Source organism: Rana temporaria, chromosome 9 (assembly GCF_905171775.1).
Source record: "Rana temporaria chromosome 9, aRanTem1.1, whole genome shotgun sequence".
In the NCBI taxonomy this organism is placed as follows: Eukaryota; Metazoa; Chordata; class Amphibia; order Anura; family Ranidae; genus Rana; species Rana temporaria.
In genome coordinates this window covers 88,452,162-88,478,607 of record NC_053497.1, presented here as the reverse complement: position 1 = coordinate 88,478,607, position 26,446 = coordinate 88,452,162, and the positions used below count along the sequence as shown (strand labels likewise).

At 41.9% G+C, this 26,446-nt stretch overlaps 1 protein-coding gene across 1 annotated transcript in view; it reads right to left on the bottom strand.

The window, feature by feature from the left end:
* Window positions 1-22,149, bottom strand: part of CAPN6 (calpain 6) — a 99,761-nt gene extending 77,612 nt beyond the window's left edge. The window contains exons 1-2 of the mRNA XM_040323874.1: window positions 21,879-22,149; window positions 1,551-1,725 (exon numbers count right to left, since the gene is read on the bottom strand). Of these exons, the coding sequence (XP_040179808.1) occupies window positions 1,551-1,715 (165 nt within the window). The 5' untranslated portion in view covers window positions 1,716-1,725; window positions 21,879-22,149. The remainder of the gene's footprint in view (window positions 1-1,550; window positions 1,726-21,878) is intronic.
* Window positions 22,150-26,446: the final 4,297 nt, after the last annotated feature.

Below are 26,446 nucleotides of genomic sequence, written 5' to 3'. Positions count from 1 at the left end.
TATTCAAATTTCGTTGCGGGAACGACGGCCATACTTTAACATGGCAAGTCTATCTATACGCCGCAAAATAGCAGATTTAACTATACGCCGGAAAAAGCCGACTAGAGACGAGGTAAGAGAATGCGACGGCCGCGCGTACGTTCGTGGATTATCGGAAAAAGCTAATTTGCATACCCGACGCGGAAAACAACGCAAACTCCACCCAGCGGGCGCCAAAGTATTGCACCTACGATCCGAAGGCGTACGAAGCCGTACGCCTGTCGGATCGAACCCAGAAGCCGTCGTATCTTGGTTTGAGGATTCAAACTAAAGATACAACGCGGGTAATTTGAAAGTAAGCCGGCGTATCAGTACTCGCTATGTGGATCTGGTCCTTCCTGTCTATATGCACTTGCTTCAACATAGGCTGCAAATCTTGGCTGCAAAAGGTCAGCTAGCACCAAAGACTTTTGCTATTTTTGTTGCTACACTGAAGGGGCCCACAGTCCCTGCCTGTAATAAGGAACTTTGCTGAGGCCTGGCTGAAACCAGAGTTAGGCCTAACCATGTGCTAACTGAGTCTAAAAAACTGTGTTGAGGGAGAAAGAGAGATAGTCTGCAGGAAGTGTTGTGCAGAAGGAGAATATCTAAATTGTCCCATACCATGCAAGAATCATTTTCTGGGCATCCCATGAATTCCTTAACCCCACCAAAATTCAAATCCCTCAATAAAATACAAAAACAAAGCTGGTGGACTTGTTCATTGTCTTGGAGTGACTGGAAGTGAATTCCGGGCTGGGCAGGGTGACAGGTGGGCCACATTACTCAGCAGCCCCTATGGGGATACCGCTACATATACACACAAGGTAACTATTCTGGCACATATGGGTTCTTCTCTGCTTTGCACTATTCTTTGGTTGTTCTTTTTGGTTACTCTCTGTACAAAAGGATTGCCTCACATACCTTGCACTAGTTTCACTTGCTTTGATATGGTTCCATGGTCTATAGCCTCACCTCCAGTGGTATACTTTTGTCTTTTCCTACCTTCTAAACCCTCTATTCGACACTGGTCTCCACTTGGTTCACATTGGCACTCCTTTGTAATATGAGAACTATTTATTACATACAACTTTGTCACAGACTCCTTCTAACCAGACCAGAAACTGAGCAATCAGTGGTCATGTGATTGCTCAGTTCTCAGGCCACTGTGCATGGACCCTAAAGCTTGTGATGTTGAAAAGTGTATTATCTAAAGTATTGATAGACAAAAAAAAAAAAAAAAAAGGATTTTCCAAGAAACCAGACTTGTTATAAAGGGATTACTGGGAAGTGGAATGTCTATAAAATATAGTATCATATGGTTAACAGCTTCTATCTAGATGTACTGTAATACTGTCTTTTAAAAAAAAAACTTTACATTTCCACAGTACAAGGAGCTCTGTATTGCTGTTTGCACTGTGTAGTCTTTTTACTTTGCTTGCAGCTTGTATATTTTGAATTCTGTATTTATCTGTCAGTACATATACAGTATAATAATTATTTTGTTCACTGCTATGTTAGAAAAATCTTACCCCAGGCCGTTTCCACTCTATACTGTGTGGGGGAGCTTTGCTGTAGAACAAGGACTCATCAGTCGCTGGGAACTCTGGATCTTCAAACAATCTTCCTTTTTTCACGCATTCTGTTTTCAATTCCAAGAAATTCTGATTCTTAAAAGATCTAACTGCAGGAGTCATGTTTTGTACACTAAAAAAGTGGAACAATGTAGGTTTAGATATAAGATATTTTCCCTACAAATCAACGCACAAGGTATTAGATTTAATGATTATATGCTTTACCTGGATGACGATGGCTAATTTGTATTATGTAATATTTTATTCATATGTTATTTTTTTTCCTTCACTTGTACATTTAGTCCTTATATGTTTTTTTTTATAGATTGATCATGTTACATTATTCTTTCCGCCTCTATATGCATGTGCTTATATATATATATATATATATATACATACATATAGTAAGATTGGGTTGATCAGACTCCAGCGGTAGGTGCGTTTGTAGTGAGTACACCAGTCCAAAACTGAATTTTTAATGGCCTGGTAGCCCACTTTTGTTTAAAAGCACAAAGTTCACAAATACATCAGTAGCCCTCACAGGGGGGTGCCACCATTAGGCCCCTTACACACAGGGGCGGGAGGCGTGGTGGCGGTATAGTGCCGCTAAAAATAGCGGCGCTATACTGTAGGATTTGCAACGAGATTCGGCCGCTAGTGGTGCGGTATTAACCCCCGCTAGCAGCAGATAAAGGGTTAATACCGCCCGCAATGTGCCTCTGCAGAGCCGCATTGCGGACGGGATTACTGCAGTTTCCCATTGTTTTAAATGGGAAGGAGCGGTGAAGGAGCGGTATACATACAGCTCCTCTCATCGCTCCAAAGATTCTGCTTGCAGGAGATTTTTTTCTCTCCTGCCAGCGCATCGCCTCAGTGTGAAAGCTCTCCGGCTTTCACATTGAGGTTGCTGGGCAGGAGTTTTTCAGGCGGTATAGCAGCGCTATTTTTAGCGCTGTACCGCCTGAAAAACTCCTCAGTGTGAAAGGGGTCTTACTGTATCTTGTATACGCAATACTTTAGCCACCTGGCTTACATTCTTGCCATATGGCTGCTTTACCCTAGGCCTTAGGTCTGCTCCTGAGACCAAAAGACTTTCCTGGAGTTAAACTCCTAATCAGCGCCTTGCTGTTCTATCACTCTCAGGCTGGGTTCACAATATACTACAGGACAGCAGTACGACTTTCATCCTACTTTGCTCTGCGACATCTGCCCTACATAGGTCCTACATTGGTCCTACATCCATCCTACTTTCATGAACAGGATACTACTTTGATCCTACTTTGTTATAGTCTGACTTGTTCTTTGACCAATTAAAACAATCCCAGAGTGAGATAAATTCCTTTTACTGCTGCTGTAATCACATGTCGGATGTCAAAAGTCGGATGGTAAGGACTAGGATCCTACTTTGGTCCGACTTCAATAATATTTAATGGGCTGAAGTAGGATCAATGTCGGACCAAAGTAGTACAGGGAGCATTTTCAAAGTCGGACCGACTTGTGTCGGACCAGTTAAGACAGCCTAATAGGGAAACATTGATTTTCACACGTCATGCGACATGAGCTCCCAATGTCGGGGCGTTTGTCGGACAAGTGTGAACCCAGCCTCTTTAGGGATGGGAGTCCACCTGACTCCAGTGCACAGACTTCCTGTCTGTGGGGTGGGGCTCTGAGTCATAGTCAGGTCATAACTAAATAGCCAAAACATACAGCTGTGCAATCAGTGTGTCTTTCTCTCCAAAATCTGGCATAAACCAGCAATCTTTAAGGTAGCACAGAGTCCCACCACCACTATACATATATATATAGCTCCCAACTGTTGCTGATTTGGAGGGACTGTCCTTGATTTGAAACAATGTCCATTTGTCCCTCATTTTGGTCTGATCTATATAGTTGTATATAAAAATGCATTTTTTATCTTTCAAAAAGTGTTTCCCAGTGCTAAACCTTCTGCATTTGTAAATTCCAAAAGCCAATATAAAAGAATATTAAAAAATAAAATAAAATAAATAAATCAATAAATGGAATAAATCTGTGAGAGATAACCTGCAGCTGAACACTATAACTCTGATATGGGGCACCAACAGTATATAGAAACAAGAGTGCAGCACTAGGTTGTGCATGGAATAAAGCTATATATGAAGTAGCATAATATAACAGGGTATAACAGAATAACAAAACTTGAAGTACTCTCCGCACTATTGGAGTTTTCCTTTCTCTTTTTGATATACCATCATTGTATTGCTCTCAACACTGGACTTCTATCTGATGTATATGGATTGCTTTGGAAAGGAACATCTGAACATCCTGACAGTGATTCGGTGATTAAGCCTTGTTTGACCCCCCTGAGTAAGGGCGGTCACAGGCTTTCTGGTAAGCTTTTTTTCCTACTGAGGTGAGGGGCAACACAGGTGTTGAGCACTGCTTCTACATATCTGCACTGGAAGTCACTTTATCGGATATCAACATTTACAAACTTTTGTGATTTGTTTTCTAAATTCAAGCATTTAATTTTGCACTTGATTTTTGTTGGGTGTATTTTTCATGCGACTTTGGTCTCTTAACGTAGTCGCAAAATTTACATTTTGAGCATCACTTCAGTATTGTTTACTATTGTATTGCACTGCATAGTTGAATTTATCTCCTCCTTTGCTTTAATTTCATGCACAACCTAGCGCTGCACTCTTGTTTCTATATAATATAAAGGAATATTAGTGGTAAAAAAAAAAACACTTGTGGGTTTAACCAATCTTGTTTTTTTTGTACAATTCTCCTTTAAGGGGGTGTGGCAAGGGGTGTGTCCTATGCCTGCATACTTTTGCTGATAGGTGTCCCTCATTCCCATCTCAAAAAGTTGGTAGGTATGATTTTTTATATATATATATACAGTACTGTGTATATTTTCTAAAACAGATCAATGTATCATGAACACCTCATTTGGTCTGCATGCATCAATTCCTGTGACATCTAGATTTGCCAGCCACTAAGCAGGTCTTGTTTTTTTTCTGTTCTGGCCAATACATTTATAAACATAACTGAACAAATAACTGAAAGACCACTCAAATTAAATTCTGCCAGATCACTTCCTGCAATTGAATCTCTAACGAATCTCTATCTCTATCACTTGAAATACTGCTGCTGGGTTTTTTGTCTTTACTTTTAATGTTTTGTTTGTTACATTACAAATATTATGACAAGCGCCCTACCCTCGCCAAAGTAAAGATAACATCCAGGCACTCTAGGCATACAGACTGATGTCCCCCATTACTGGAGCATTAGAAACACATGGTGGATTGGAAGCACTAGGTGTGTGGGTTGGAAAGAGGGGCTCTCAGTCCAAAACGAATGAAAGGTTGAAGGTTCTTTTGTACTCCTGAATGTGAAGGGAATGTTTTTTTTTTGCAGCTAGTCTAACTTCAATGTATGGATTTTTATTTATTATACTGGGAACAAAAAGAATGTTTAGAATTCAGGTGAAAGTTGAACACTTTGGTTCTAGAGACATAATCTATCTAATTTTAATATAAGTGTTATTTTTAGGCTCCCTCTATGATGAAATGCTGAGGTCTGGCTGTTCTGTAAGCAAATGCAGAAAGGGTGCGGACAGTTTGATTGAATATGACTGTAATCAACAGCACAGCAGGTCTGCCTCTCTGACAAACTCAAATCAACAGTGAAGTCTGTGACCAACATAACCCTGCTGTACTCTGGCTGATGTTTTCCTACCATTGTTTAAACTTGCTAGTTAAATATTGCTGCAATAATTGCCTAATGTGTATATTGCATATAATAATAATAATGATAATAATAATAATAATAATAATAATAATAATAATAAATAGATCCACTGACAACTTACACATATGCAAAGTTATAACTGTGTCGCTCTTAAAGTGTACCTAACGCAGTATTTAGGCATGAGTATGCGGTTGTCCAGCCTTTGTAAAGCCTGTGTATTCCTGATGTATATGCATAATGCATTTGTTAATATAAGACAGTTTAAAGGGTAATTAACATCTAAAATTAAAAAACTGCCTCTTCTGCAGCAAAGTAAGCCTACCTGCCTGTTCACAGTCTTCTTTAAAATGTACACTGTTTATGTTCTAGTACAGTGGTCATCAACCCTGTCCTCAGGGTCCACTAAGGCCCCATGCACACGAGACGTTGCTAAACTCGAGTTCAGAGGCATTTGGGCATTTTTTTCAACTGCCCCTGAACACATTTAATGTTATCCTATGTGTCCATGCACACAATCACGTTTTTTGGCGTTTTAAAGCAGTTGGGTTTATGTCCGTTTTTTACAGACGCAACATTTTGGGTTCAGAAGCGTTTTATTTTTGCGTTTTAAACTTTGGGAGGGTCTACAATGTCTTTGAGATAAGCGCTGACAGCCTCAAATGCGGTAAAACGCCGCTAATCGCGGCAAAATGCCGCGCAATTTGCGGCAAAAACGGGCGTTTTAAACGCCGGTTTTTGCCTTTGAAAACGTGAGTTTAGAGGTGTTTGTAATTGCTTCTCGTGGGCATGGTGCCTAACAGGCCAGGTTTGCAAGATAACTCAAATACATCACAGGTGATATCATTTGCTGATAACAACAAAAACCTGGGGAATGCCCATTTGCTGCTCAGTGATTGCAGTATTCTAGAAACTGATTGCTTTGCCCTTGGATGGCAATCAACATACTTAGTAATTAAAGTGCCACATCCTGAATAATTGTATAGGGTATATATGAACAAATAAAAATTGACTTTGTAGGCACTGGTTGAAAAAGTAAAAAATATATTTTAATAAGAGAAAATATACAAATTCACAACAAGATGCTACATGCATCCATAAAATACATAATATTAAAGTGTGTATGTATAATAATATATAGGGTGTGGTTAATATATATAGCATTACCCTATCTTAATATCTTTAGACCCAGAAATATATCCCCCTAAAAATCCTCCATTATTAATTAACCTATTCGTGAATAAAGTATTTTTCAAACAGTAGTTGTTTTTTTAACCTGAAAACATTATTCCACCACTATATGTCCTTATTTTTCTTATAATACTTTTTCAAATATTTTGAGGTGCAACTAGGGAACCCCTTCCTCTTTAATTACGTTTTGGTCATCAGCCTAAACCAAACACGTCTTTTTTAGTTACCCGCTGTACCCCCTCGTGTGTAACCTGAACCACTACAGCAACCATTGGGTCTTCGGCTTTGAGCACAGTTCATCTCCACTGACCCGGCTGGATCCAGTTGAGTGGGGGCCTTCCCACCTTTGAGGAATGCAACGATGCTGCAACACCTTATTTAAAACACCTTTAAATTGGTGAGTACACTCTAAGGAAATATTCTTATGCTAAATCAGGATCCCGGCAGGGAATTTGCTGTCTAGCATTTTTTGTTTTCCAATGTTATTTCAGTTTATTATTTGATGTTCTTTATATTTTAGTTCCAAAGCTCCCGAAGAAGCGGCCACGTCCCGCGAAACTAGTAGAGCATTCTCTGGAACTGTTTTGAATGTAGGTCAAGAATTGAACAGAGTGAACCCAGGCCAGACTAGTTCATATCAGTGACAGCAACAACAACAATCGCTACCTGTGGTCCTCATATCTGGTTCTATATTCTCACAACATTTTTTAATATTATGTATTTTATGGATGCATGTAGCATCTTGTTGTGAATTTGTATCTTTTCTCTTACTAAAATATATTTTTTACTTTTTCAACCAGTGCCTACAAAGTCAATTTTTCTTTTTTCATATATCCCCTATACAATTGCAGTATTCTAGTCTGCATTTCCCCAAGGTAATACATAAAACCTGGCCTGTTAGTGGGCCCTGAGGACAGGGTTGCGGAACTGTTCTAGTACAGTGTCTGTGTTCTGGGATGACTGAACACCTGCACAGGAGTAATTTCACCCTGTGTCGGCTAATCAAAATGGTTGTAGATCAATACTCGGAAAAAAACATGGAGAAGATGCCAGCCCCAGTGAGGAACATCTTGGGCATTAGACCAGTGTTTCTCAACTCCAGTCCTCGGGGCGCACCAACAGGTCTTTTTTTTTTTAGGCTTTCCATTATTGTGCACAGGTGATTTTATCAGTTTCACTGCCTTAGTAATTACCACAGCAGTTTGATCTGAGGGAAATCCTGAAAACATGACCTGTTGGTGCGCCCCGAGGACTGGAGTTGAGAAACACTGCATTAGACTACTGAAGCACAGGTAGGTTTCAAGGACACTATATTACCGCTTTAGATACACTATAATACCAAAAGTATTGGGACACCTGCCTTTAGACACACATGAACTTTAATGGCATCCCAGTCTTAGTCCGTAGGGTTCAATACTGAGTTGGCCCACCCTTTGCAGCTATACAAGCTTCAACTCTTCTGGGAAGGCTGTCCACAAGGTTTAAGAATATGGGAATGTTTGACCATTCTTCCAGAAGCGCATTTGTGAGGTCAGGCACACAGTCTCCACTCCATCAATTCATCCCAAAGGTGTTCTATCGGGTTGAGATCAGGACTGTGCAGGCCAGTCAAGTTCCTCCCCCCCCCAAACTCACTTATCCATGTCTTTATGGACCTTGCTTTGTGCACTAGTGTGTGGTCATGTTGGAACAGGAAGGGGCCATCCCCAAACTGTTCCCAGAAAGTTAGGAACATGGAATTTTAAAAATGTCTTGGTATTCTGACGCCTTAAAAGTTCCCTTCTCTGGAACTAAGGGGTCAAGCCCAAACCCTTAAAAAACACCCCACACCATAATCCCCCCTCCACCATATGATTTGGACAGTACACAAAGCAAGGTCCATAAAGACATGAATGAGCGAGTTTAGGGTGGACAAATTTGACTGGCCTACCTGACCTTAACCAGATAGAACATCTTTGGGATGAATTAGAGCGGAGACTGCGAGCCTGGCCTTCTCATCCAACACCAGTGCCTGACCTCACAAATGCGCTTCTGGAAGAATGGTTAAACATTGCCAAATACACACTTCTAAACATTGTGGACTTCCTTCCCTGAAGAGTTGAAGCTGTTATAGCTCCAAAGGGTGGGTCAACTCAATATTGAACCCTACGGACTAAGGCCTCGTACACACAATAGGTTAACCAGAGGACAACGGTCTGATGGACCGTTTTCATCGGTCCAAACCGATCGTGTGTGGGCCCCATAGGTTATTTTACCATAGGTTAAAAAAAAGCCAACTTGCTTTAAATTTAACCTGTGGATTCCTAACCGATGGGAAAAAAACGATCGTTAGTAGGCACAACCATCTATTAAAAATCCACGCATTCTCAGAATCAAGTCGAGGCATGCTTGGAAGCATTGAACTTCGTTTTTTCAGCACGTCGTTGTGTTTTACGTCACCGCGTTCTGACACAATCGTTTTTTTAGCCGATGGTGTGTCGGCACGACGGACCATCAGTCAGCTTCATCGGTTAACCTATGACAACGGTCCATCAGACCGTTCTCATCGGATGGACTGATCGTGTGTACGAGGCTTAAGACTGGGATGCAATTAAAGTTCATGTGCATGTAAATGCAGGCATCACAATACTTTTGGTAATATAGTGTATCGCCTTAGTTCCTCTTCGACAGAGATAATAAAAGCTCACACAAAGCAAGTGCATTGTGGAAATGTGTGTTATAGCATACATGACACAATATACCATATTTATCGGCGTATACCGCGCACTATTTTGCCCTGAAAATCAGGGCAAAATCGTGGGTGCGTGATATACGCCGATACCCGCTTTCCCGCCACGAGTTTGAATACTGTGCCGGCATATACCGAGCGCAGTACACTCATGAATCTTCGGGCAGTCTCGGCGCCTCTCGCACTGACGTCCTGAGCGTACAGGACGTCAGCGTGACAGTTGCCGAGCCTGCCCGAAGATTCAAGAGTGTACTGCGCTCGGTATATGCCGGCGCAGTATTCAAACTCGTGGCAGGAAACGAGCGGGGAGGACGCCGCAGAAGGACGCCGGACTCGCCGAAGAGGACACCCGACCCGCCGAAGAGGACACCCGACCCGCCGAAGACGACACCCGAAGCCGCAGAAGGACGGCGGACCCGACGAGGCCGCCGATGGATGCCGCACATGACACCAAAACTGTAAGTACAAAAAACAAAAAAACTTTTTTTCCACAGGATTGGGGCCACTTTAGGGGTGCGCGGTATACGCGGGAGCACGTTATACCGCGATAAATACGGTACAAGTGTGAACGGGCTCTGGGAGGCAATTTTAAAATTGTGTGTGGTGTTGTTTGTGTGCGTATTCATGTGTGTAAATTTGAGCAATCTAAAAGCCTATCAGAATATAAACTTGAGATTTACTGCTGCTGTGTATTTAAGGGTACATGCTCTGGGGCTGTCTTTATTATCCTTGCTTTATTACTTAGACCCCATTCACGCTGGGGTGTTTTTCAGGCACTTTTGGGCTAAAAATAGTGCCTGTAAAGCGCCTGAAAAATGGCTCCCCTGCAGTCTCAGTGTGAAAGCCCTCAGGCAATGGGCTGGCAGGATATTAAAAAAACTCCTGCAAGCAGCATCTTTGGAGCGGTGTATACACTGCTCCTGCACATTGAAATGAATGGGCAGCACACCCGAACCGCCAACAAAGCGCTGCTGCAGCGGCGGTTTCCGGGTGGTTTTAACCCTTTTTCGGCCGCTAGCGGGGGTTAAAAGCGTCCCACTCTCGGCTACATGTGAATTGAGTTTGGTGGTCTCAGCCCGGCTCCCGGTGGGTGTGCTATGCGAGGTAAGCCTGCGCTTAGTACGCCCACCCCCCTCCCACAAAAACCACCACACTTACATGCACTCGAAATTGGGTTAACATGCACGCAGTTTGACCACGCGGTCTCTAAAAAAGAGAGGCGAAGGACTAATGGGGCTGGTTGAGCGGGAAAATCCTCTCACTCCCTTATAGGGAGTCCCTCTGCCCCGTTGGGCTTCAAAGCGGAGCAGGTAGGGCGGGCTGTGTGGGAGGACCCCCTCACACACCTGTCATTGCCACCCGGGGCATGGAGAAAGGTGGCAGATTGCCTCTGGGGGAGGCCTGCTTACTCCCAACTCCTGCAGTCCGGCTCCTCTCTCGAGTACACGCACAAAATACACGTAAAAAAAATAAAAAAAAATAAAATAAAGCGTCCCACTAGCGGCCGAATATCTCCTCAATAACAATGGTAAATTGCCGCTTTACCGCTGCCAACGCCTTGGTGTGAAAGCGGCCTTAGAAAATCACAAACGCAACCCTTAATCTCTGGTCATGCAGTTCCTCTACTAGTACTTTTCTATACTCTATTGTATGGTTTTATTTCTTTATGATTTATAACCTTAACCACTTCCCTACCGAGTCATAGTAAAATGGTGTAGGCAGGGACCTTTTGGCCTTCGACTGGACGTCATATGACGTCCTTGCATTCCCCACCGCATTGCTCGGGAACCAGTGCGCGTGGCCGGCGTGCCGCGATGTCCGCCGGGCACCCGCGATTGCCCGCAATCACGGCAGGACCATGGATCTGTGTGTGTAAATACACAGATCCATGTCCTGTCAGTGGTGAGGAGACTGATGTGTGTTCCCAGTACAGAGGAACACACATCAATCTCCTCCCCTTGTGAGTCCCCCTCCCCCTACAGTTAGAACACACTTTAGGGAACATATTTAACCCCTTCAGCGCCCCCTAGTGTTAACCCCTTCCCTGCCAGTCACATTTGCACAGTAATCAGTGCAGTTTTATAGCACTAATCGCTGTGTAAATGTGAATGGTCCCAAAAATGTGTCAAAAGTGTCCGATATGTCGGCCGCAATGTCACAATAAAAATCGCAGATCGCCACCATTACTAGTAAAAAAAAAAAAAAATGCCATAATTCTATTCCCTATTTTGTAGACGCTAGAACTTTTGCGCAAACGGATCAAATACGCTTATTGCAATTTTTTTTACCAAAAATATGTAGAAGAATACGTATCTGTCTAAACTGAGGAGAAAATATTTTTTTTTTTTTTTTAATTATGATATTTATTAAATCAAAAAGTAAAAGATAGTGGGCCGGATTCAGATGCATTGCAGTATCTGCCGGCGCGGCGTAACGTAGCTCACATACGGTATGCCACCGTAACTTAGGGCGCAAGTTCCGTATGCAGAAAGAACTTGCGCCCTTAGTTACGGCGGCGTAACGTATGTGTGTCGGCGTAAGCCCGCCTAATTCAAATGGAGATGATGTGGGCGTGTTTTATGTAAATACACTGTGACCCCACGTATTTGACGTTTTAAAAAAAATCCCAGTGCACATGCTCGAAATTACGCCGCAAAGCCTTATTGGTTTTGACGTGAACGGAACTTACACAAAGCCCTATTAGCGAACGACTTGCGCAAACGTCGTAAAATTTTCAAAACTCGGCGCGGAAAAGACGTCCATACTTAACATTAGCTACGCCTCATATAGCAGGATTAACTTTACGCCGGAAAAAGCCTAACATAAACAACGTAAAAAAATGCGCCGGCTGGATGTACGTTTCTGAATCGGCATAAATACCTAATTAGCATATTCCTTGCGTAACTAAACGGAAGCACCACCTAGCGGCCAGCGTAAATATACAGCCTGAGATATGACGGTGTATGACACTTACGCCGGTCAGATCTTAGGGAAATCTGTGCGTAACTAATTCACTGAATCAGGCGCATAGATACGACGGCCCGCACTCGTATCTGAATCCGGGCCATTGTGTTTTTTTCAAAATTGTCGCTCTTCTTTTGTTTATAGTGCAAAAAATAAAAAACGAAGAGGTGATGAAATACCACCAAAAGAAAGCTCTAATTGTGTGAAAAAAAGACCGTCAATTTTGTTTGGGAGCCACGTCGCACGACCGCGCAATTGTCATTCAAAATGCGACAGAGTTGAAAACTAAAAATTGGTCTGGGCAGGAAGGGGGTGAAACTGCCCTGTATTGAAGTGGTTAATAAAAATGAATGGAAAATAAAATCACTAACCCAGAAGAGTGATGTGCATATTAGGTACAGTTGACATATACATGTTTGTTCTAGGACAGTGACATTGCAGTCAGTAAAGGAATTATAAGGATGAGAGCCCTATAGAAGGCGTATTAAGAAAAAGCAATAGCCTCATTTATCACATGTTATGTATGTAGGAGAGCCATGCATGCTAAATATATTAGCACATTGACCTGCCCAGCACTTAATAAAGAGGAAGATGAGCTAAGGAAAGGAAAGTATATGCTGGACATGGGGAAGGGAGTAGGAGCTTAATGAATGTTGTTTGCTAAAGAAGCAAATCAAAAACATTTTTTTTAAATAACATTGCTACATATTGAATCAGGGGCCATGCCACAATCCAGCAGAATTACCAGCACACAAATGATAATTACTAAAAATACATAATAGCTTCATGACAATAATGTGCAATTTCTCAATAAATGCCCACAGTAAGTATTGATCCATAAATTGTGAGAGTGGATGTAGTAGTAATATAAATAGACTATCATAGTAAAAACCTCTTAGCAAAATGATTTCTATTCACAGCAAGTTAATCATGTGTGTTCCTAAATTAAAATGTAATCACTACGGTGAAACATCAAGCAATTCAAAAAAATAAAATAAAGCTCTGATGTTCCATAATCATTAAAAATAAAACAAGATTCTGTAAATGCATAAAACAGCATCACCCAAAGGAACACTTAACAACATGCCAAGATGGAACTGTAAGTTACCTATTTCATGAAAAGAGTAACTAATTCAGATCAGAGTGATCTTAATGTGCATGAACTGCGGAGAGGTCTCTGGTGAGCAGGGCTAAAAATGGGGAGTTTTTTTTCTATTTCATGTCACTAATTAATTTCTCTTCCATTTTTATTGATGTAAATTAAATTATTTTAATGAACCAAAATTGTGTATAGGAGGAACTCTTGCCAGCTGATCAGCTACAATTACTAGCTGCAAAGTGGTAATGTTGTGTTCAAAATCAGAATGCGTTTAGTTATTTAAAATGTTTTGTTTGCAATGTAGAGTTTAAACTCGACCTTGGGACAACAAGGGTTAAATGTTAGAGGTAGAGTAAAAGTATACTACTACTAATAAGTGTACAACTAATATTATAATACTACTAAAGAAAATCTGTCACCAAGAAAATAACTATTTGGCATGCAAGCAATTCACCAGTTAGACAAAATAATAAGCAGGTCAGTAGAACGATTAATGCTAAATTGTAAGTAAACTACAGATCTTCAAAATCTTCTTAGTGCCATCCAATAGGCTATTGCTCTAAATTGGCAATGCCCCTTGGTTCCATGGTCACAGGTGCTCCTTCGCATGGAATCTATTAGACTGATGGAAACAGTGCACCACCCTCTCATGCATTTCATGCACATTTTTGAACGCAAATGGGCAAATTAGTCAGCTTACCAGGTCTAATCTATATTTAGGGGTTCCTCCTTCTCCCATATACAATCAGTACTCATCAAGTATGGTTGATTTTGGCATATAGATCTGCTTATTATGACCATAAACTCACCCCAGTAGTCATATTCTTCATCTTACTGAAGCAAAGCTGTTATTTTAATTATAATTTTATTTTTATTTTATGATCTGTTATTTTGTTCTCTCGTTTATCTGATGTCGCAATGAGAGTTGTATTCTTGTACAATCACACCTCGAGTCTTGAATGTATTTTTTACCCTATCTGCGCATATATATTTTGCACTGGCTTAAATACCCTAATAAAAACGTTTGTAAATGAAAATCTTCTGAGGCAAGCTGTGCATACACAGTGCACTTTCATTTATTCCTAAAGAAGGTTGGTACTTCTTTCCCTTCTTCCTTCTTTGCCTCCCTCCCCTTGTCTTTTCGCCACCTTTCCCCTCTCCCCCCTCTTGCCCCCTTGTCTCCCCCCTTTTCTTCCCTTCCCCCTCCCCCTTCCCTTTCTTTCCCTGTCCCTATCACTTCCCTTCCCCTCTCCTGCTCCTCTCCTTTTTTCCTTTCCCCCTTTTGCCCTCTCCCTTCCCCCTCCCTCCTTACTTCCTTTCACATTTCCAGCTTCTTGTCCTCCTTTTCCTCTCCATTCCCCCTCTCTCCACACAATTCCAGTTCCATATGCTCACATGGTGCCCTTGTCCTACCATTTTTCTTTTAAATTACTCTAAATACTGTACACATTACTGATTTATTAGAGAGCCGCATACATCCCCCTCGTCCGCCGCGGGAGGTCATCTAATGAGCCAGAGGAATGTCCATGGCCTTAATCTGGTAAGCAGACCTGTGTGATATTCACAATGACTTTATACAATCTGTGTATATATTGTGTACCTTTATGTATTTTTTGCAATTTTTGTTCTGCTAGTTATTGTATTATCCACGACACAGATATTCATCCTGAAGAAGCGGTTTTCCCTCGAAACCGGTAGAGGTTTCTTTGGCCATTCTCCACAACAACAGACACCTTACGGGGTAACCCGTAAGCAACAACTGCTGTATCTATTGTGGGGTTGGCTTATGTGTTTTAATGTTGTATCATTTTATGTATAATAAATAATTTTTTATTCAACTTATTGTTTGTTATCATTCCTGAGAAAGTCTATTAAAATACTCTCTTTTTCTGGGTGATTGTTATTGGTCTAGGTGGTACTAGTACCTGCCACTATATCATTATATCATTACCACTATATCATTACCTGGCCCCATTTCTCTACAAGGTTGGTAATCTGCTGGCAACACCATCATTGATATCTTGCTGGATCAAGGACAGGTGAGTATAAAGCCCCATACACATGATCTGACTTTTTGACAACAAACTTTAAAATGAGCAGGTTTTCAAAAAAATCCAACCGTGTGTACACTCCATTGGACAAACTATTTCGGTTTTCATTGGACAAAATTTCGCTCTGCAGACGGACAAACTTTTCGGCAACAAAAGTCCTACAGTGCAAAGTCCATCGGACTTTAGTCCAAAGTACAAACACGCATGCCCAGAACCAATGTTAAAATCAACCAACAATAGCAGAAGTTGACCAAAGGGTGGCGGTAAAGAGCAGAAAAGATCAGAAAAATCACGTGATTTTGGGAAAGTTTGCAGAAAAAGTCCTGTTGTGTGTATGGGGCTTAAGACTTGCAGGGTAATGGGGAGATGGACTTTTAAAAATGATATGTATCTTTAAATACAACACTGTAATTACCCAAATTGGTTTAGATTTCAGGTTCCTGTAAATCACTGCATACTATTTAAACTGTGAAAAGTAAAGTGAGAGAGTGAGTACTCTGAGCCAACAAATCCTTTAGTAGGTAAAGCAATACACACATATATATCATTTTCATAATTGGTGCTCGCCTCAAGCTTAATAGCAGTATATGATGCAGTATAGCAGTATATGATGTTTATTTGCAGTGTTCATACTCCTAAAGATTATTGAGAGCTTACATTTAATACACTGCAATTTCTGGATATTTTATCATGCATTGCAGCACTTTGATTATAGTTCACATTCCATGGATTTGCATTAAATCAGAGGTTAATAAATCATTGCTATGAAAGGTCATGGTATTTGTGCTGTCTAACTGGCTAACAGCTGGATTGTGTCTTTTAGAACTGAGAGCTTACCATATTAGTCTCAATATGCATTAAAGCAGATGTGTGAAATTCTGAAATTGTGAAGCAATACTTCAGTGTTATAGAGAAGATCGAAACAAAGTACAAATAGTTTTTTACTTGGAGAAGTACTGGAAAATGTAATTTGTTTCCTCTGTATTTGGGCACTTTAGATAGTTCTACATTGTAAATGAAACTTCAGTGTCCTGTCACTATTGTAACACCTATCTATATTTTTAATATACTGATAATTGTATTTCATATATATGGATCGCATAAGGATCTGATTTACTGTCTATATCTAAATAGCATGCTGTACATTCTTATCTCATGTTAAATGACTCCTGAGAGAAGATCAATAAGTCACCTAGAAAGTCCATTTTAATTTGGCCTGAGCAGACTGATGAGTTAACATTGAGAAGAACAACAAAGAACATTGCTTTACAACACTGCTAAACTGTTTTGTATTGTCAGCAAACATTGAGACTGAACTACTTATTCCTAACCTCTATTTCATTTAAGTTACAACTACAGACCATTCAGAAGACAAGTTATTTATCACCACCTTTTGGACGTGCTCCTTTAACCACATTTCTATCCAGGTACATACATTATCCATAATGGCACCTGATTTCAGTTTGAGCACTGAGTTACAGTGTGAAACGTGTCAGCTTGTATCTGTTTTTTTTGCTGTGGCTTGTATTTTTGTGATTTGATTTGATTTTACAATAAAGGAACCCATTTCTTGGAGTGCAGCTGTCCAAACCTTCCTTCCTATTTTTTGCATTACTATTGGATTGCCGGCACCAGTTGCTTTGGATCCAGTGAAGAGGTTCAGCAACTACACTAGAGCGGTTACTCCCTTCCTCTGATCTCAGTTTGTAAAGTAAGCATTTATGGAGTATTTTACCAAATGCTATATATGTAGAAATATGTGTTATCATTTTTAATTTGGGAAATAAGTATTGCATAACAATGTTAAAGTGGTAAACTGCAAACAGAAGAGCAGATTTCTTCAAGCTCTGTAATATGCTACTGTTATGAAAATGACTCAAGTTGCAAGAGAACACAGGGTGTTGAATGACTTAGAGGAGGTACGCATCCCTTATCTCGCTCTCTATATACATAGATAGGACCACTTAGATCAAGCCAGCCATACATGGGTCGAAATTTATCTGATTCAGCAGGGAATTGATGAATTTCGATCCATGTATGGGCTCTGTAGTTGTACAGAAGTCGATCTACCAATAGACTTCTATACAACTGCCCTGGCAGATTTTCCCACTCAATCAGCAACACAGTCCAAAGCCTTCAGTGTTGATCAGTGTATTGTGATCGTGGGGGAAGTCCCCCCACTGTCTGAATACCATAGCGGAATATTCCCCCATCCACCTCCAATGTGTGGATGGAGGAATTGGCCCAGTTTTATTTTCATTCAACCAGCGGGTTGACTCATCGATGGGCTGTATTAGTCATAAATGGGTTGCTAACAAGCATGCAGTTCTACATGTTTTAGAAACATAGAAAAGTGCCGGCAGAAAAAGACCAAGTAGTCCATCGAGTATGCCCATTTTTTTTTTGTTAACTTTATTGTCTGACTATGGTTCTATGTTTGTTCCAAGCATGTTTGAAGCGATTTACTGTTGACAGTGGCACTACCTCTGCTGGTAGTTTATTCCAAGCATCAACTATCCTTTCAGTAAAATAATACTTTCTAAGATTTGTTTTGAACTTTCCTCCAGTTAGTTTGAGGTCATGTCCTCGTGTTCTTGATTTTGGTTTCATATTAAAAATACTTCCCTTTTGAACCGTATTCACCCCATAGATGTATTTAAAGGTTTCAATCACGTCTCCCCTTTCTCTTCTTTCCTCCAGACTATACATATTAAGTTCTTGAAGTCACTCCTTGATATGTTTTATCCCTCATACCTTTCACCATTTTTGTTACCTGTCTCTGGACTTGTTCTATTCTATCAATATCTTTTTGTAAGTGAGGTCTGCAGAACTGGACACAGTATTCTAAATGAGGTCTCACTAAAGATCTACATAGGGGAATCAGGACCTCATTCCTCCTGCTGGTGGTCCCTCTAGTGATGCTTCTTAGAATTCTTTTCACTTTTCCCACTTGCTCATTTTGCAATCATCTGAAATAAGTACCCCCAAATCGTTTTCTTCTGTAGTGCTTGCAAACACTATACAGGCATACCCCACTTTTAAGTACACAATAGGATTTATTTACTAAAGCTGGAAAGTGCAAAATAAGGCTCACTTCTGCATAAAAACCAATGAGCTTCTAACCCCAGCTTGTTCAATTACGCTTTGGTAATAAAACCTGGAGGCTAATTGGTTTCTATACAGAAGTGAGCCTGATTTTGCACTTTCCAGCTTTAGTAAACAAACCCCATTGTGTACCTAAACATGGGGTATTTCAAATGTTGTACTCCTTCAAGAGATTATTTTCCCCTAGGTGCATTATTTTACTTTTAGAAACATTGAACTTCAGTCTCCACTGCTTTGATCAATCTTCTAACAATGCCAAATCATGTTACAGACACCTCCAGGGATATCGACCCTATTACACACAGCAAAAAGACAGACATTGCCTAACAAACCTTTAATCTTTGTACACATGACCGAGTTTCTCGGCAAAAAACAGCAAGAAACTTGCTGGGAGATATTTTTTTGCAGAGGAAACCGGTCGTGTGTACATTTTCGTTGAGGAAACTGTCGAGAAACTCGACGAGCCAAAATGAAAGCATGTTCTCTATTTCCTTGACGGGAATCGAGAAAATTGGCTTGTCGAGTTTCGACGGCTTCACAAGGAACTCGACGAGCAAAACGATGTGTTTCGCCTGTCGAGTTTCTCGGTCGTGTGTACGAGGCCTTAGTTATATCCCTTACATACAGGTTAAATAGAACAGGACCCAGCCAGTACAGAGCCTTGTGGTACACTACTATTGACTGGTCTCTGTTCTGAGTGAACCCCATTTAAAACCACACTGTGGTATCTATGCTTTAGCCGTCTGTATATCTACTGAACCTCCCAAGGGTTAAGTCCTAGCTTGTACAACTTTTGTGTTAGATCATTATGTGTTTTGTGAACTTACTGTCATAGATTTACCATGTTTAAAAATGTTAAATTGTAAAACAGCGATTTTATATACATAATTAAAAATAAAAATTAATAAACGTGTAAATCCAAAAACATTAAACTGACCAAATGCCACTTTTTAATTTCCTGTAGCACCCATTAATAAAAAAAACACACGCTCACGCGCGCTCACGCGTACATGCACACATCTAATCAGTTACAGCAACAGTTTCTTCCTCTTTTAGGATAAACGTTTTACATACATGAATAAAAGCTGACTATTCTAAGCACCCCTGTACATAGTTTGTCTTAACCCTCTAACTTTTTCTGGACAGCTTTGTTTATTAAAGGAAGCTAAAAAAATAACAGACTTACTAGCTGAATCACCAGATGAATACATGTATATACACGGTATCTCACAAAAGTGAGTACACCCCTCACATTTTTGTAAATATTTTATTATATCTTTTCATGTGACAACACTGAAGAAATAACACATTGCTACAATGTAAAGTAGTGAGTGTACAGCTTGTATAACAGTGTAAATTTGCTGTCCCCTCAAAATAATGCAACACACAGCCATTAATGCCGAAACCACTGGCAACAAAAGTGAGTACACTCCTAAGTGAAAATTTCCAAATTGGGCCCAATTAGCCATTTTCCCTCCCCGGTGAGACTTGTAGTGTTACAAGGTGTCAAATGTGAATGGGGATCAGTTGTGTTAAATTTGGTGTTTTCGCTCTCACTTTCTCATACTGGTCACTGGAAGTTCAACATGGCACCTCATGGGAAAGAACTCTCTGAGGATTTATAAAAAAGAATTGTTGCTCTACGTAACGATGGCATAGGCTATAGGAAAATTGCCAAGACCCTGAAACTGAGCTGCAGCACGGTGGCCAAAACCATACAGTGGATTAACAGGACATGCTCTACTCAGAACAGGCTGTCAGCATTGCTGCAGAGGTTGAAGGGGTGGGGGGTCAGCCTGTCAGTGCTCAGACCATATGCCGCACTTTGATTTAAATTGATCTGCATGGCTGTTGTCCCAGAAAGAAGCCTCTTCTAATGATGATGCACAAGAAAGCCTGCAAACAGTTTGCTGAAAACAAGCAGACCAAGGACATGGAAACATGTCCTGTGGTCTGATGAGACCAAGATAAAATTATCTGGTTCAGATGGTATCAAGCGTCTGTGGCGGCAACCAGGTGAGGAGTACAAAGACAAGTGTGTCTTGCCTACAGTCAAGCATGCTGGTGGGAGTGTCATGGTCTGGGGCTGCATGAGTGGTGCGGGCACTGGGAAACTACAGTTTCTTAAGCAAACAATGTATGCCAACATGTACTGTGACATACTGAAGCAGAGCATGATCCCCTCCCTTCGGAGACTGGGCCGCAGGGCAGTATTCCAGTATGATAACGACCCCAAACACACCTCCAAGGCGACCACTGCCATGCTAAAGAAGCTGAGGGTAAAGGTGATGGACTGGACAAGCATTTCTCTAGACCTAAATCCTATTGAGCATCTGTGGGGCATCCTGAAACAGATGGTGGAGGGTTAAGGCAGTGCTGGAAAATATTGGTGGCTACACAAATTATTGACACTTTGGGACCAATTTGGACATTTTCACTTAGGGGTTTACTCACTTTTGTTGCCAGCAGTTTAGGTATTAATGGCTGTGTGTTGAGTTATTTTGAGGGGACATCAGATTTACACTGTTATACAAGCCGTACACTCACTACATTGTAGAAAAGTGTCATTTCTTCAGTGTTGTCACATGAAAAGATATAATATATTTATTTTTTTTACAAGAAGTCCCATCATGCCTCTGCCTGGGTGTAATGCTTGTGGCTGTCAGAGTCTTGCTATGCCTCATGGGATTTGTAGTTCTACAACAGCTGGAGGTCCGCTAATTGCATATCCTTGCTATATATATATATAGGGTAAAAAAGCCTAAAAGTAGAAAACAAATGCAGTCACCACAATTGGTAAGCTACAATATAATACATTTATATTTTTGGGTTTAATACAGCTTTGTTTTTAGGTTAACGTATGTATTTGTCCTTTGCCTTATTAATTAATCCTCTGGTGTAATTAACAGGTAATTACTGGTGACTATCTGGAAGATTAAGACTTTGTCTACGCAATGAAATTATAAAATATAAAAAAGAATTATGCATATATAACACTTTATAAAGTTGAAGCTATAATAATACTGTATAGGATACAAAAACATATTTTTTGCATGTGAAAATAACTAGAGACAGTAAATCCACTTTTAAACAAACATCCGTGTAAACGTTTTTGGTTATCTGCGTATTTCTGGTACAAAACAACCATATTCCATATAATTTACACGCTGAATAAAACAAGCAAATGACTAAGTGAGGCACTTGGAAGGCCAGGAAAGATTATTTTCCAAATAAACAGACATTGTAACTGAATTAGATGCTCAGTGTTCTGTATGATTCATCTGATTCAGAAAACCCTAATAATTAATACTGCATTTCTAACTGTCTACAGACAATAAAAGTACTTGCAATTGGGAACAAAATGTTACAATCCTTTTTCTTTGGAAAGATAAAAACCATTCTGTGGTATGTCTTACCTCTGAACTCTGTAGCTTTCTATGCTCTGTCAGCTCAGTGAAAAACAACCCCAGAAATCAATATTCTAACAGGTTCCAGCTGCCAGGACTGTGCAGAGCTGCTATCCGTACCAAGGTGGTATTCATTAGAGGCGAATGTTATGTTCAAACCTCATACCCCTGCTTTGTTTTAAAGAGCTGTGACTGTGAGTCATAATAGAAGGCTGAGATTCAGTGACCTAGGACTCTGGGAGGTGTAGTCTGGAGCCACACTTAGTATAAGATCTATTATGGGAAGGAGGGGAGTGGAGCAAGTTACAAGAGTAGAAGACAAGCTGCAACTGACCTTTGCTGAAAAAACTAAAGACAATCTAACAGAGTGCAGTTTATGCTTATTCCACGATATATATGCTTTATTAAAGGGGAACAAAATCCATAGATTTAGCGGTTTCCCCAAGCAGTTACATTCAAAGCATGCTGTGATAGATAACCATCACAGTTGCTTGTGATTTCATCCAAACTGTCAAGCCATCCAATTGCTGGTGTCATAATTGACTATTTGTGCTGTACCATGGCAGCTGCACACCACACAGAGGCTATGATAGCAGCTTCCTTGGCTGCAAAAGATAGAGGGCTTTAAAGGGGTTGTAAACCTTCAAGGTTTTTCCCCTTAATGTATTCTATGCATTCCGGTAAAAAACCTTCTGCAGTGCAGCAGCCCCCCTTTTACTTACCTGAACCCAATCCTTCCAGTGATAGGGACGAGCACAGAAGCTGTCTGGGGTCCTCATTGGATAGATCGATAGCAGCAGGAGCCATTGGCTCTCACTGCTGTCAATCAAATCCAGTGACACAGGAGCTAGGGGATGGGGCCGAGTCCTGTTGTCTGTGTCAATGAACCCAGCAGCAGGACTCGGGAGTGCGCCCCCACGAGTACCCTCATGGAAAGTGTCTATCTGTGGGGGCACTCAAGAAGAGGAGTCGCAGAGGGACCCCAGAAGAGGAGGATCAGGGGCCGCTCTGTGCAAAACCCTTGCACAGAGGAGGTACAGTATATACTCAAGTATAAGCTGAGTTTTTCAGCAAATTTTTTTGTTTTGAAAATGCCCCCCTCGGCTTATACTCGAGTCACCTTTTTGCGCCTGATCTCCTGGAATTTGGGGACCCAGTACCGGCCGGCCGTAGGTCCTCTGGACCCCAAACTTGGTACACATGTAGCTCCACTCTTCCTCTACAAGTGTGCAACGTTTTTTGTCCGGTGGACCTGCGGCCGGGGAGCACCTATTTTTTATAGCCGGCCACCCCTTCCACAGACTCCCATGTTAAACATCAGTCTAGTCATGGACACAGTGAGGCATGGGCATAGTGAGGCATGGACACAGTGAGGCATGCACATGGACACAGTGAGGCAAAGTGAGGCACAGTGAGGCATGCAGATGGGCACTCTAGGCTTATACTCGAGACAATAAGTTTTCCCATTTTTTGTGGTAAAATTAGGTGTCTCGGCTTATATTCGGGTCGGCTTATACTCGAGTATATACGGTAAGTATGACTTGTTTGTTATTTAAAAAAAAAAACCTTTACAACCCCTTTCAGTTCGAGTAAGTAAGCAGAGCAGGGATAAAGTGTTGTCAGGGCCGGCCTTTGGGGTGTGCGAGCTGTGTGCCCGCACAGGGCGCCATAGGTAACAGGGGCACCTGGACAGTCTTTTGGGTTTTGACACATGTGCCCTGTGGCCAGTAGCACCCGGATCTCTGTCTCCGGACAATACATTTAGACGGGTGGCACGCATGATCCCGTACTGTACTCGCTATCGCTGTTACAGTGGGTGCCCTGTGATTTGCCGAACGGGCGCCCTGTGATTGGCCGAACGGGCCATGTGCGATGTGCGGGGCGGGCCGGGAAGCAGACATGGGGGGTCTGTGAATGACCCTGCAGAGCTGGTGCTGGTCATGTGTGGAGGCGGGGGCGGGGCTGCACTGTGGATTCCATAATCGTGCCTGCTTGCTCCCGGAGTCCTGCCTCCCGATGTGTGTCTCCTGAGGGCTCATCTGCTCGGTCAGCTTACCCCCCTCCTCTGTTTCACCCCCTCCTCTGTGACAACCCCTCTTCTGTGTCACCCCCCTCTTCTGTGTCAGCTTACCCCCCCTCTTCTGTGTCAGCTTACCCCCCCTCTTCTGTGTCACCCCCCTCATCTGTGTCACCCCCCCTCCTCTATGTCAGCTTACCCCCTTCTCTGTGTCACCCCCTCTTCTGTGTCAGCTTACCTCCCCTCTTCTGTGTCAGCTTACCCCCCCTCCTCTGTCACCCCCCCTCCTCTGTGTCAGCTTACCCCCCTTATCTGTGTCACCCCCCCTTCTCTGTGTCACCCCATCCCCCCCTCTGTGTCACCCCCCTCCTCTGTGTCAGCTTAACCCCCCTCCTCTGTGTCGGCGATCTCCTGCTGTGTCAAGGAGCTGGATTTGAATTGCCTGAGTGGGGCGGCCACAGTAACAAAGTCCTACCTCCTATGATACAAGTCACACTGATTAAATTTCCCAGCATTGGATCAGTGTGCTGTCTATAGCCCCATACACACGGTCACACTTTTTGCCAACAAACTTCAAAATCTGCAAGTTTTCAAATTTGTCCGACTGTGTGTACGCTCCATCTGACCAACTTTTTCGGGTTTCATCCGACAAAAAGTTGGGTCTGCAAACGGACAAACTTTTCGGCAACAACAGTCCGATGGTGCCTTGTCTGACCGTGTGTACAGCAAGCCATCTGACTTTTGTACAAAGTGCAAATACGCATGCTCAGAACCAATGTTAAAATAAACCAACAATAGCAGAAGTTAACCAAAGGGTGGCGGTAAAGAGCAGAAAAACCATGTGATGTTTAGAAAAGTTTGCAGAAAAGTCTGAGCGTGTGTATGCTATGGGTGTGACCGGACAACTCCCTTCGGACAAAAATCCAAGGGAAAGTTTGTTGGATGTCTGACCATGTGTACGAGGCTTAACACAGGATGTGAGACATTGTTACAGGTGTTGCGGAACAATTCAGCTCTGTGACACAGAGGGAGATCGCCGCTCTACGTGAAAAGGAGAGGAGGCTGGAGGGGAGGACTCTGGGGTGCACCAGGATGAAACCCCACAATGTGTGGCACCTGGGGACTCAGGGAGGACTGCCCCCCTTTTGACCAATCGCAAAAAAACACAAATTTCGCCTGATATGTTTCCTAGACCGAAATTTCGGTGCACCTCTAGAAACAGTAAATGGAATTGCAGTTAGATGTTCATGATCCAAAGTTCACATGTCCTTTCATTTTGGGAAAACAAATATGTGAATCATGTGTAGCTGTGAAAAATGCCGTGGCTAATGGAACACATGAGAATATATAAATATACATTGTAAGTAGTCCACTAAGAGTTACAGTAAGGTAAGATAAAAGAAGCTGCTAGGAAAGAATGCAAAACATTCTAAGCCACACCACATGGTGAAACTCTCAGGCACTGGCAAATTTGCAGTGTTAACTAATTGTCCCCTGCTGCCTCTTAAATAGTGAGTACAGTTAGAGATTCATTATGACTATGTTCTCTAGGGACACCCAGTGCAGTAAATTTAAAATATTGATTAGAGACTGGAATACATGGAGCAGGTTAAAAATCTTAAACAAAAAGTTCCACTACAAGTTAATGGCATAATGTGCTAGTATGCACTGCTTACTAGCACAATTTGAAAGACTTACCTGTGAAACAGATCCTTTCAGTGGCACATTGTCACCATTGACAGAACTTCCATCTTTACCCATTCTTGCTTGATTTTTTAGGATAATAACTTATTGTTTTTCTCTGTGTAGCGGGGTATCGCCCTTCTGATGTGATACAAAAGGCTACCATTGCTGATCGTGAAGGATCTCAGCTTTCTCTTGTGGCCGAGTTGGGTTAGAGCCACCTGTTGTTTACATTTCATTCTGGTACTGCAGTGGATTTTGGGGAATTAAGTTCAGAAGGAGAAGAGACTCCATTTGCCCTGGCCTGTAGTGAACTACATTACCCAGAGAGCAGCTGTGCATCCCCAAGATGCTTTGCCTTCCGCACCGCCAGCTGGGGAAGGTAATTTAAGGGAGAGGACATGTTTGGCGGGCTCTCTCTGGACCGCCTCTTCAACCCAGGAGTACACTGCCAGGAGTGTCTCCACAGGGAGTAGGCCGCAGTTGAGGCCTACATACGCCTGGGCGGAGCGGCTTAGAGAAGAAGAAACAGAGTTCTGCTGGAGTCATTGGACGAGATCCCAGTAACCCTGCGACCTGTCTGAGGACCGGAGACTGCTGACGGACGGACGGTGTGCCGTAGAAGGACAAGGCCTGAACCGGTTGGGTGAGACGGGCACTTGTCTGAAAGTACTGATTGTCTTGCGGAAGGGCGGATCATTGATATCCATCTTTGCGGTTTGACTATTCAGGAAACTTTTAACAGTTTACTATTACCCAGTTGTTTTGTGTTGCGCACCAACGCATGCCAACGCACAAGTGCACAAACTATTAGCAGGAGACTGTATTGAAGTTTGGCCTGGGACGCCAGGCAATCCTGATTAGCTATAGTACTATC